Here is a 13,506-nt window from a genome sequence, read left to right on the forward strand (position 1 = left end):
AACCTGGGTGGCGCTGGTGGTGGCTCCTCCTTGTCCTCTGTTCAAGAAGCGGCCGCCCCAATACCACTCTCCCTCATTCCTTTCCCCTCCTCCCTCCTCCCTCCTCCTTTATTATGACGACTGGAAACAACAATGTCAATGCACCATCTCCCACCACCTTCTCCCCTCCCTTGAAGAATAATAAAATGGATGTTGGACAGCATCCACAACAACATGAACATGATGTCGAGGCCGGCATTCATCTTGTTGCACATTCTGGACAGCCTCCTAGTCCTGGATCGTGGCTTCCCTCCCACGATAACGATAATCATCATCATGACGACGACGACGATGGCTTCTCTGATCCCTTCGACATTGCCAATACCAAGACCGCATCCCTCGAGTCCCTCAAACGCTGGAGGGTACCTTCTCTTTTCACATTATTATTCTTTACACGCCTTCTCTTTCCATTTTCTTTTCCTCCTCCTCCTCTCTTTTTCATCGCTCATGCTAATGATGACCTCATTTTGGGCTATACATCTCCACTCCTTCTCTTTGACGTCCTGCATTTCTTGTATATGTGTCATTTGATGACCTCACCTCTCTCTCTTTCTCACCATGAATTATCCACCTTGCATTCTCACACTTGCTTTGTAATGCCGTATTCTCTCTCTATAATTTGGTGTTTATTTTTTTCCCTATCTATTGATTTGTGATGGTATATATTGAATTCCATAGTTTTCCAATTTTGATCAATCTGCCAAATCACCTAGCATTTCATGTCATATTGCTTGTCCAATGATAACTCAATCCAAAATTCGCATTCAACAACGGTTTATGTTCAAAACATCAGATGCAACCATTATTCATTTCGCTCGCATTCAACTACTGTCAGGACTCAGGATGCAACCATTATTCATTTCGCTTCTTTTGTTTCAAAAGTCCTACCTCTTTTTAAGTTCAGGTGCATCATTCCATTTCTTTTGGTTTCTGAAAAAAAAAACATAATTAATAAGAAAAAGAAAGAAAGCAGGTTGCTATTTGGCATGTCAGTGTGTTTCGGTTGCACGAAATGTGTCCATAGTAATTTGCATATCAAACTGGTTCTCTGCCTCATGCCAAATCAACCTACATTCTCTTTCTGCTCAACCTTACATCTTAAGCTATATTAATATGGTGTTACAACCCCTTTTTTTCTCTCTTTTTTAACTCCATGCTTTGTGTCATGATCAGCTTCAATTTGAAAAATGATAACCCGAATTTTTTTTTTCCTCTTTCCCGTAATCAAGCTGGCTAGCAGATCATTTAGATAATGCTCTTCTCCTCTGATTTTATTTTGAATTGATTTTCTTGTTGTTTTGCAGCAAGCATCACTTGTGCTCAATGCTTCACGCCGATTCCGTTATACGTTGGATTTGAAAAAAGAAGAAGAGAAGGAACAAAGGAGGAGGATGATCAGAGCACATGCTCAAGTCATAAGAGTAATGCCCTTAATAATTTACTTAAAAAAAAAAAAAGACAAAAAGAAATAAAAGCATGCTTCCCGATTAAACTTTGTTATATAAAATCTGCTGATTTTCACCTATCTATTGTCTTTTAGGCTGCATTGCTCTTCAAATTGGCTGGCCAGCGAGCAATTGGTAATATTACCTCTACCAGAGGCTATTCTTCTATACTCATTGTCCCTTTAGTTTTCATCAAACTCTTGATTTTCCAATCAAAAAAGGAAAAAAGAAAATGGTCCTCTAATTAAATGCACTTGTCACCTTGTGAGGTACTGCAACACTTGCATTTGCACTTGCACTACACAAAAATGCATTTAATGGATTCAGAATTTGGATAAAGTGCTTCAATGATAGTATAAAATTCTGGGCATTAAGAATAAGAAGCGGCTTCAGTCTTACTGCTTCTGTCAACTCTACATGGTTAGGTTGCCCTGCTCACTCCTGCAATTGCTACTATAGACCATGGCATTCTTTTTGCAACGAAATAAAGAAACATTTGGAACTACATTGAACTCAAAATTTGATTTCTTGATCTACACTAACAAAGCCTATGAATAAGGAACCATCTATATTCTCACAACTCAAGATGCATTCACCATGACCACTGTTGATTATCCTACTTGATCTAACAAGTTTCGCAACTAAATCACAAGATATGAAGGACTCTTAGCCAAATTAACATATGCATGGAATCAGAGGTTTACAGATTGAACTTGTAACAAGGACATCCAAAGTTGCCTCTTGCTGTCCCACTACCAATTTTATGATGTCATGTTACAGTGTCCAGTGGTGCATACTCGTGCTTTAAATTTATGCAAACAAGCAATCTTCTGTGGTGGTGTTTATAACAGATGAATATAATCTAAAGCTCTCTGTCGCTCTATTTTGTTGCAAAGAAGATAAATTTTGTATTATCTTCTTATTTTGATATTGCTTTTGTCGTTCACTTAGTCTTAGGCGCCACTGTTGCTCCTCCATGTCCAAATGGTGATTATGGGATTGGACTTGAACAACTGGCATCAATATCTAGGGACCAGAATACTTCTGCTCTACAACAATATGGAGAGGCAAGTCACTCTCAAGTCTTTTCCACTCTGGTCTGGAGTTTGTTTTTCATAATTTTGCTCATTACTTATAACAGTGCTTACAATTTCCTTAGGTCAAAGGGATAGCAGAGATGCTGAAAACAAATCTGGATACAGGAATTGGGGGTGATGCCGATGAACTCCTAAGCCGAAGGAATGCCTTTGGATCAAATACATATCCTGTGAAAAAAGGACGGAGTTTCTTGGTAATAATTTAGTAATTTTAATTAGTGGTTTTATAATTCTGATCAATCTGTTGGCCACTGACCTCTAATCTCTAATTGTGATCTTTTGCTTTCTGAATTATCTTTTAGAGGTTCCTTTGGGAGGCTTGGCAAGATTTAACCCTCATTATATTAATTATAGCTGCCATAGCATCATTGGCGCTCGGAATAAAAACAGAGGTGACTGTGATAATGTTCATCCCCAGGCTTGGTTGGATAAGCTTTCTTTAAAAATTATCCTAGAGATGGCATAGAAATGTAAATATTGCAAATTTAAGTATTACCATCCTGATTTAAGTTTTCATTGTTGCAGGGCATACAAGAAGGATGGTATGATGGGGGAAGCATTACTTTTGCCGTTCTTCTTGTTATTTTTGTAACAGGTAATGGATCTATCTACACACACCGACACACAAACATATAAGTTTTAGTACAGTTTGTGTCTTGTTGAAACTTTTTATTCATACTGTATAAGTATCGACTTCAAGTTTGAATTTAATGGTGTAGAGTGATAATAAAGGCTTATGTGGTAAAGAACTTGGTATCTCACATTTACAGAGAATCTTCTTGTGACAACTTATACTTCCATATTCTGTCCTCACATGAATCTTTTCTTCTGCTTTCTCATTTTCATCCCAGCAACTAGTGATTACCGACAGTCTCTCCAGTTTCAAAGTTTAAATGAGGAAAAGAGGAATATAAAAGTAGAGGCAAGTGCATTCATACTGTTAAGAGTCCTTATCTTTCTAAATTTGCTTTTGTTAAGATGAAAAAGATAATATTTGAGCTCATTGGTGATGAATATTTCTGTAGGTTATTAGGGGTGGTAGAAGAGAAAAGATATCTATATATGATATTGTTGTTGGTGATGTTGTACCTCTCAAAATTGGTGATCAGGTAGCCTGGTGTGAATATGAGTAATTATTTATTTGACGTAACACTTTGGGGTCATTGATCATTTCTTGTTTTCTTCTATTAGGTCGCTGCTGATGGTATTTTAATTGTTGGTCATTCTCTTGCCATCGATGAATCTAGCATGACAGGGGAAAGCAAGATTGTAAGCTGGCTAAATCTTCTTGTGTAACATATTTTGCAAAGTTGGTCTCCTAAAGAATTACATTGCTTTGTAGATGCACAAAGACCAAAAATCTCCATTCTTGATGGCCGGTTGTAAGGTAGCAGATGGTGCTGGAACAATGCTGGTAATGTAACATCCTTTTTTGCAGTTGAGTATGTTAGATTATAGATGCTGGATTTATCTTCTTGGAGCGATATGGAGTATGTTTATGATGCTGCTGGTAATAAGCCAGGGTTTATAGATGCTTGGGCTTTTGAAAATTTGCATGTGCTTTTCTATGCGTTTGATGTCTTAATGTGTTTCATTATGTTAGTTTACCAAAAAAAAAGAAAAGAAAACAAATCATCTTTGACCAGCTTCCCTATTTATCTGATCCCTTCTGCTGGAAGTTATTGGAGTAGAAGTAATGTAAGTCCTTGAATTTTCCATGCTTATGGAGATTGTTATACTTGATAGGTTATCTTTTTTGTGCATGTCCAAATATATGTGGCTGCAGATTTCCAGACATACTTGAAGATTCCCATTAAATACCTCATCAAAAATGTTGGAGAAGTTTCCCTTAGTGGCTTACTTAACAAACAATCTAAACCATTATATCTTGTCTTAGGAACACTATTTGATAGTGGGTCAGATTAGACTAAAACAATGGCAATACACTGTCTCTTGAACTCTAACTATGAAGTTTTGCCAATTATTGGAATATGTTAGGTAACTAGTGTGGGAATCAACACTGAATGGGGATTGTTGATGGCGAGCATTTCAGAGGATACTGGAGAAGAAACCCCCTTACAGGTTCTTGTTCGACATGTTGCTTCTTTTCTTCAAACCATGCATAAAGTGATCGCTGATATATTCAGTTGGCAATATCATGTGACAGGTGCGCTTGAATGGGGTTGCAACATTTATTGGCATAGTTGGGCTCACTGTGGCACTGTTGGTACTTCTTGTTCTCCTGGCTAGGTGAGTTCAATCCTGTCAGTCTTATGGGAATAACATTCTATAAACTAAATTTAAAAAGAAAAACTGGACCTGTGATATGGGAGAGTATGAGTAGGTTTGCAAATTCTGCACATGCTTTGACTTGTTAGAGGGCTCAAGTACATGTTTCTATGGTTTCAATTGAAGAAGCTTGTGAATTTTGCCAAGGTGGTAAATCTTGACATTTTAAGATTCTCTTTTAGGAAAACCTTTTCTGGCTTAAGAGTTTATTGTTGAATGAAATTAGGTGCTGACCGATTGATTGCTCGGGCACTAATGATGGTACTCAAGCATTTCTGTTGTCCAATTCCTCTTCTTCACTCCAAAAAACCTTTGAGGAAACCATGAACCAAGCCATTTATGTAATGGCAAAAAGTTACCAGCTGGTGAACCAGAAAAAGTGAAAGTTTGACTTGAGCTAAATAGATTGTACTTCTGACACAAGATAATATTTTTCAAACACAAAACTCAAGGCAACTGGAATCATGATGTCTAGGAACTCAATTGTGATCTTTTCTTGCATGCTTCAAATGTGCCTTGCTTGAATAGGTCCCATGGACATTCTTCTAAACCACCTTGATTGAACCTTCTCCAGATTTTTCACTGGGCATTCAAGAAATCCTGATGGAACTACTCAATTTGTCCGAGGAAAGACTAGCATTGGTGAAACAGTTGATGGAGTCATAAAAATAATCACTGCTGCAGTGAGTGCTGTTTTCTACATGTCTACACATTTGTACCTATTTTTTTGCGCTCACTCTTGAAGTTACATGTAGGTCACAATTGTGGTTGTTGCTGTTCCTGAAGGGCTACCATTGGCAGTTACCTTGACGTAAGTATTATAAAATATGCAAGGCACTTTTACAAAATGTTCATCTCTGAAAAGCCCTTATGCACTATAATGTCATTGATTATGATCTTTGAAATGCTAACAGCTTAGCTTATTCAATGAAGAAAATGATGGCTGATAAGGCCTTGGTATGTTTCTTTACATCCTGTTTTTACATGAAAACCTGGTGCACTTCTACCACCTCCAATCTTACTTCAGTATAGAACTGTTGACAGCAACTAGTCTGCAGGTGCGCAGGCTTTCTGCTTGTGAAACTATGGGCTCTGCAACGACCATCTGCAGCGATAAAACTGGAACATTAACTCTGAATCAGGTTGGCTTTTTCACACAGTTTTTGGTTCATGCTTTTGCTAAGATCAAGACCTTTAGGCATCTGTTTACTCGTTATGATAAAGTGATAGAATTTTGCATACTGCAGATGACGGTAGTTGAGGCGTATGTTGGGAAAAACAAGATGGATCCACCCGAAGATGGATCGAAGCTTCATGCAGTTGTTTCATCTCTTCTAGATGAAGGCATATCACAGAATAGTGCAGGAAGTGTGTTTCTCTCTAAGGTACAGATACTTCCATTCTTATTTGCGAAGGTGGCAGCTGTAGGCAGGTCAGCTTCTGAAGTTTAAAGGGAGTGTGGAGCCTCTTCCTAAGATTAATATTTTGACGAGAGATATTCATTTAGCAAGTAGAGAAAAATGATACCGAGAGCCATTGCAAAATAAAGTTTTAAGTTAAATAGTGTTTTGCCATTCAGGTGGCACATGATTATCCATTTCTCGATAACCTTCTTAACTACGGTACTTTGACAATAATGAAATCAATTGGGAATCTTTTGTTTTCTTCTTCCCATGGAAAACAAAGTTTTTGCCTCATTTTCCATAATTCAGTGAAGTTTTATATGTTTCTCATGTATAATAATTGTCTTTGCATTTCTTTACATTTACAGGATGGTGGAGTAGAGGTTTCTGGTTCTCCCACAGAAAAGGCTATTCTTTCATGGGCTGTCAAGGTAGTTTTTACTGGTGTATTATCTTAGGTATTATATGATGGGATATAGATCCTGAAGTTCGTTGTTGTTCCATTTATGCTGGTTGCAGCTGGGGATGAAGTTTGATGTTGTGAGATCGGAGTCTATAGTTCTCCATGTTTCACCATTTAATTCTACCAAAAAATGTGGAGGTGTTGCAGTACGTGGAAAGGTAATTCTATTTCGTTTTCTTTTGTTTGTTAGCATCGGTTTTGAGATAATATGAATATTAGTCTTTCACGGTTCATCAGTTACAAGCAAACAGAGTCAAACGATTGTTCAAAATTTGGGAAGGACCTGACATCCCAAAGAGATTGATTTAAGGCCCTTTTATTTTGTTTCTCTGTGTTAACTCTTTTTAAGCCAACTTAGTCTTTGAAGTTGGTTTCTGACCATCCTCTTATTGCTTTCCAACTGATAACTCATTATATTGGTTAGAAAAGTTGAAGCTGTATTATGCTATATCCTTTTCCTGAACTTCTTATTTTCTGATCAAAATTGTCTGACAAGGAACTAAGGGACATAATATGGACACTTCTGATCATCATATCTTTGTTGAGGGAACTGAATTGCTGCAAATTATAATTTTTTCTTCCAATGTGGATGCTTGTTTAGACCTTCTAATTATGAGATTCTTTTGACAAAAAAGGATGCTGTATGCAATCTAGTAGGAGCAGTTCTAATGATTATTTACGATTGCCAGATCATCTGGTTCATTAGATCTACTGATGGTCATTGTCATGGTCATTTTTATAATATGGTGTGCCATTTTAGTTAATTGTTATTTGACAAGGATTTTCCTCACTATTGTTCGTCAGAGTAACTCTGAAGTCCACATACACTGGAAGGGAGCAGCCGAAATAATTCTAGACTCGTGTACTGAGTACCTTGACATAAATGGCCGCTTGCAGTCCATTGACCAGGATAAGGTCAGATAAACTTGATTTCGTTAGTTAACATAAACAAGTCTGCAGTCAATTTCAAAAAGAAAAAAGCACTAAGAAGATTCTGTTAATTCCAAGGCCTATTGTGAAAAATTATTCAACCATTGTTTTCCTTATTTCCAAAAACTGTGATGATTGTGAAAAATATAAGGAAGGGTCTAATATGTAAGGACAATGCTGCTTGCTGAAAGAGTATATCCCTGACAGGAATTCTTCAAGAGTGCAATAGAAACTATGGCGGCGAAAAGCTTGAGATGTGTTGCAATTGCATATAGAAAATGTGAAGTAGAGAAGGTTCCTACAGATGAAGAACAGCTTGCAGGATGGGTTTTACCTGAAGATGGGCTCATTCTGCTTGCCATTGTTGGTATAAAGGTACACATTATGAAAGGCTATCATGCTGTATGTCATTTACGTGTTTACATATTTTATTGTAGCCAAGGATAAAACAGAGTAATTAGGAGCTGCTCTCTCAAGGTCTTTTCCTTTCAAAAAGTATATTTACATGTGTGTGTGTGTGTTATTTAATCCTTCATTATTTTTATCATCAATTATTGATTTGTTAAATTAGTAGCCACAGGGCTGAGTATTAAATCTCTGCACAGGATCCTTGTCGGCCTGGTGTCAAGGATGCTGTGAGACTTTGCACGGATGCTGGTGTTAAGGTAATTTTTCTTTTGTTTGAAAATTTTTCCTTTATATATGAAATTAAGTGGAGGGTGCACTCTGATGGATTTTCTTGTCACTAAATAGCAATGAAAATAAAACATTAACTTTCCCTTTGTGTATGTGTGTTTGTGTGCATGTGTGTGTGCCTGTGTTTTTTTCCTTTTTTTTTTGTGGGAATAGGTTCAGTCATGCTTGGACATTGGCACAGGGATCCTCAGACAATTTTTAAGCACTTTACAAGTTATCTTGTTTTTATTTGTGTTGGTTACTATGAGGCATGTTGGCAGCACTGAACTCTTTGTCGAAGCCTCAAGTTTACAACGATCTAACATCTACCTAGCTTATAGTTTGCTTCATAAGTGTTTCACTTCTTCTTTATCTCATAAAGACTTATCATAGACTCAGAAGCCATTTCAATTCTATCAAAGGTAAAATACAAACTAGTTTCCTTTTGTTATTTTTGTTGCACAATTAGTTTATTAATGGACTAATGTCATTTAAATATTAGCATAATCATTACAGTATACTACCTGTTTGGATACATATGAAAGGTCTAAGGTGATGTCAAATCAGAAAATGTTCACATTTCTTTTATTGCTTTTGAAATTTTGGACATCATTTTTCATAGGTTTATGTGTTAGTTATCTAAGGGAAACTTTTTGCCAAATGTTCATTGTCTAAAAGCCTTTGACTCATGTTTACTACCCACAAAAAAAAAAAAATTTTTTTTCCTTGCTCTCCTTGTTCTCCACCTATTGTACTTGGTCAGAGTTGATTACTGATGTGATGACTAACTCTACTAAATCTGGGTGTTTGTTAAACTTTAGGTGCGAATGGTTACCGGAGACAACCTTCAAACAGCTAAGGCAATTGCATTGGAGTGTGGAATCCTTACTTCAGATGCAGATGCCATTGAGCCTATAATCATTGAAGGGAGAACGTTCAGGGAGATGTCTGATATGGAGAGAGGACAAATAGCAAAAGCTATATCAGTGAGTATTAAACGCGAAATTACTGTAGTACTATTTCTGCTCCATTTTCATCATACAAATATGGAAGCTGTCACAGGCTAACAGGTGATCTTTGTTTTAGGTCATGGGAAGGTCTTCTCCAAGTGACAAGCTTTTACTCGTGCAAACTCTACGTAAACAAGGGGAAGTTGTTGCTGTTACGGGAGATGGAACGAATGATGCTCCTGCACTTCATGAGGTTTGTTAGTCTTCTGTGTTTCTCCAAATCTCACTGGTGTTCTGGGACTTGGCATTGGCAGCTTGGTGTCATAGATGTGCATTTCATGTTGGCCTTTTGTTCAAACGGTCATCTTTTAGAGCTCCTAGTACATGAACACGGGATGATCCAACCTCTTCTTCGTAATCAGATATCTTTACCTCTTCTTATGATTTTCAGAGTGTTGGATTTCAGTGCAAGAGAAGCTGATCATTTAATTTGTCACTTTTTAACATATGCTTGAAATCCGACAAGGATAAGAACATTTTGAAACTTAAGTTTCACACTTAACATGGTTGGTTTATTGTTGTGGTAGATTAAGTATGTGAAAGAGCCGAACAAACTTCCTAGTTGAATTCCCTATGAACAATATTGTTCTAAAAAATCATCTAGAAATTTCTGTTAAATTAAGCCCTTTTTTGCACCTAATTGCTTTTGCTTTTATCATCATTTTGTTCTTTATAGTCATCCATATGTTATTTTTCCTCTGTCCTCACTTTCTTTATTATTCAGTATAATGCTTTTAACTGATTATGACGTTTTTTCCTACCTATGATCTAGGCTGATATAGGTCTAGCCATGGGCATCCAAGGAACTGAAGTTGCAAAAGAAAGCTCTGACATCATTATCTTGGATGATAATTTTGCTTCTGTTGTGAAGGTTAGCATCAGAAATTGATTTTCATTATCTGAAGAAAAGAACAAATTTATCCTTCAAGATTTGTCTTTGTGGTCTGTGTCTGCGTCTGCTTTATGCATATTGGGGATGTTGTAAATCAATTTGCTGCTCGTATTTTTGCTCCAAGCATGTTACATTAATGTGATGGACCAGAGGAGAAATATGTTGAGTTTTCACAGATTTTATTGATGATGTTGAATGCTTGGCCTGTTCGTGTGGAAATTATTGTTCTCTCATTGTCTATATGCATAAAGAAAGTAAAGTAAATGTCAATTTCTGTTGTCTTAACTTATAAAGCTTGAGAGCAAGGCAGCTGAAGAGTGATGAACAAGGCTCAATTTTGTTATAAAAGAAATTTTAAAACTCTAGAAAAGTTAATAATTGGATAAGAAAGTCATTATGTAGTGGATCTTCTATTGTATTGATATCCATTCTTCCTCCTGACCTCTCGCTATACAACAGAATTCTTCATGTCATTTCTCAACTTCGAATGTCATGGTTACCAATGGACTTCCATCGACAGTGATAAAAAATGGTCAAGTTTAGGACATTCCCATTTCCTAAGCTATATTGCAGGTTAATTTCTGACAAATATTCAAGTTTTTTGGCAAAAAAAGTTGGTACATGTGAAGTTCCTTTCTCTGCTTAACAAGTTCATAACCAATATATTCGTGATAGCAATAGTCGGAATAAGTGCAAACTTATGTCAGTTCTCTATGTATACACTTTCTAAGGAATGTTTTGCTTTCATGGTTTATCTAAGTTTGTGAAATGTATACGTGTAAAGCTGAGGTTTGATCCTCTGTGTGTAATCTCTCTTTTCTGATCTTAATAAAAGCTATCTCAATTTTACTAAAAAAAAAAGCTCGTGAAAGAAGTTATTGCATTATTAAGCCGATAACAAGGCTTCAGAAAGGTGAGGATCCCGTGAAGTGGACCAAAATTTAGTGTGACTGACAAATGATCTCAGAGCTCCTAAGGAGCTGAAACTTAAGCTCCCCCTTGGTCAAACCTACTAATCTCCTAGCTGAGAATTTTTACATTTATCATGTGCAAGTAATATTTTCCTTCAACTTGTTTATGGTTGTATATTAGGGCTTATAAGAGACTCCTTGTCATTCTGCTTCCATTTTTCTCTTGCAGGTTGTTCGCTGGGGTCGTTCTGTATATGCAAATATTCAGAAATTTATCCAGTTCCAGCTCACTGTTAATGTTGCAGCACTTGTCATTAATGTTGTGGCAGCTGTATCTTCTGGCGATGTTCCTCTGAATACAGTGCAGGTCTGCCCGTACTATTGGGACATGAGTATATGACATTTATGTTATTGTCTTGTCTCCATGAGATGCATACAGTAGACATATCTAGATGCTATAATGTCTTTCCAGTTGAATGTTTCAATGAAATCATATACATTATATCCTGTCTTTTTTGAAAGGAAAGAAGAAAAAATGGAAATGTTTTGCTTTTGAATCAAATACAGTAAAAATTCATGTTTTTTTATTTTGGTGCTTGGATTCTTAATCTACATAGATACAAGACTATGGTCCTGTAATTTTCATTTATTAACGAGTTCTTTCTCAGCATGTCATAATACACACTTTCTTCTTTGATGCAGCTTTTGTGGGTTAACCTCATCATGGATACTCTAGGAGCATTGGCTTTGGCCACTGAGCCACCAACCGATCATCTTATGCACAGAACACCTGTTGGTCGAAGGTTGAAACTTTTTTTCCCCTTTACTTAAGTATGACATGTAAAGCTTTTGGTTCAAAAATAGCTTATGAATTAAGGCGGTCCATAATTTGTGAATGTGGGTAACACTGACTGCGTGAACTTCTCTCTTTTCATTGAAATATCTACAGGGAACCTTTGGTGACAAATATCATGTGGAGGAACTTGAGCATACAGGTCACTTGCCTTGTTGTTGAAACAGGAATAGCAGCTAATTACCTTGTCCATTTTGACATTTTTTTCATTTTTTTATATGGCATTCCAGGCGTTGTATCAAGTTGGAGTCCTCCTTGTTCTTCACTTCTGCGGAAAGAGTATTCTTAACCTGAAGCATGATGACACAGGACATGCCAACATGGTCAAGAATACTCTGATATTCAATGCATTTGTCCTCTGCCAAGTAAGTGTCTCTGCCATCCTTAAATGAGTGGATAAACAATTTGGTAAAATGGTTTAGAAATCCTGGAATATGGTATATGGCACTCTTGTTATTGGATTAAATCAGAAAACAGTAGACAGGTAAACTACACCTGTGTCCATCGCCATCACTGGCTCTCTTTGCCATTTCAAATCAAGTTACAAATGTTAGCAAAGCATGGAATTCTAACTAGCAGTTTCAATTACAGATATGCAATGAGTTCAACGCTCGAAAGCCAGAGGAGTTCAATGTGTTTACTGGTGTGACGAAAAACCACCTCTTCACGGGGATTGTAGGAACTACTTTAGTACTTCAGGTGAGGGGGCACATTTCGTTACAGACATCGGTGGTGTTGTTAATCTCTTTTGCAGTTCTTGTCGTTAAAGTGACTTGTGTTTTGTTCGTATGCAGATAATCATCGTTGAGTTCCTTGGGAAGTTTGCTTCGACCGTCAGACTCGATTGGAAACTATGGTTGGTTTCAATTGCCATTGGTCTCTTCAGGTTGGTATACGTGCCTGGCATCTTTTTGCGTTTTTACACTCTAGAAAGTGCAAGTGTACGAGGACGAAATATGGACATTTTTATTATGCACTTCATATGAGGCCAAAGCCGAAGGCCTTGAAGCATCACACTGCTTTGCTTCTTTTCAGAAATTTTCCTTGACAGATTCTTTAATGCTTTCTTTTAAAACAGCTGGCCCCTTGCTATTATTGGAAAATTGATCCCTGTTCCGGAGACTCCCCTGGCAAAAATTTTGTCGAAGCCATATCAGCGACTGGTAGCTGCTCGTAAGGCTTAGCTTGTCATCTCTGCGGTTGAATGAAGTAAGAGAAATAAGTGCGTCCATTTGCTGATACGGTTCCAAAGCCACTGCTGCTGCATGGAGACGACGACTTTTTGGTTGCAATACATACTACTGCCAACCGCCATACCCCTTCTTGTCATCATCTCATGCATGCATCATGTTGTTGTTGTACCCTCGCATGTACAGTACAGATATACAAATGGATTTTATAGAAAGAAACATAAAACATGGATAAGCATCGTGCGGCTGCGGGCTCAGAGGTGACTCTGGTTGTAACAACGTCATATATACTTTTTATAGTGTCAATGA

At 37.2% G+C, this 13,506-nt stretch overlaps 1 protein-coding gene across 1 annotated transcript; it reads left to right on the forward strand.

Moving 5' to 3' along the window:
• The first annotated feature begins 113 nt into the window (after positions 1-113).
• Positions 114-13,491, forward strand: LOC113767820 (calcium-transporting ATPase 9, plasma membrane-type). The gene is made up of 33 exons (XM_027312022.1): positions 114-401; positions 1,344-1,460; positions 1,580-1,619; positions 2,436-2,551; positions 2,644-2,775; positions 2,884-2,973; positions 3,107-3,176; positions 3,433-3,503; positions 3,607-3,690; positions 3,773-3,850; positions 3,924-3,995; positions 4,580-4,663; positions 4,749-4,831; positions 5,445-5,553; positions 5,626-5,681; positions 5,785-5,827; positions 5,929-6,012; positions 6,118-6,255; positions 6,642-6,704; positions 6,793-6,894; positions 7,541-7,651; positions 7,874-8,041; positions 8,272-8,331; positions 9,163-9,327; positions 9,428-9,544; positions 10,124-10,222; positions 11,384-11,521; positions 11,857-11,957; positions 12,104-12,149; positions 12,238-12,372; positions 12,599-12,706; positions 12,802-12,893; positions 13,086-13,491. Exons 1-33 carry the CDS (start codon positions 114-116, stop codon positions 13,189-13,191), a joined length of 3,366 nt encoding a protein of 1,121 aa, XP_027167823.1. The 3' UTR covers positions 13,192-13,491.
• The last annotated feature ends 15 nt before the right edge of the window (positions 13,492-13,506 follow it).

This window comes from Coffea eugenioides, chromosome 4, assembly GCF_003713205.1.
Source record: "Coffea eugenioides isolate CCC68of chromosome 4, Ceug_1.0, whole genome shotgun sequence".
In the NCBI taxonomy this organism is placed as follows: domain Eukaryota; kingdom Viridiplantae; phylum Streptophyta; class Magnoliopsida; order Gentianales; family Rubiaceae; genus Coffea; species Coffea eugenioides.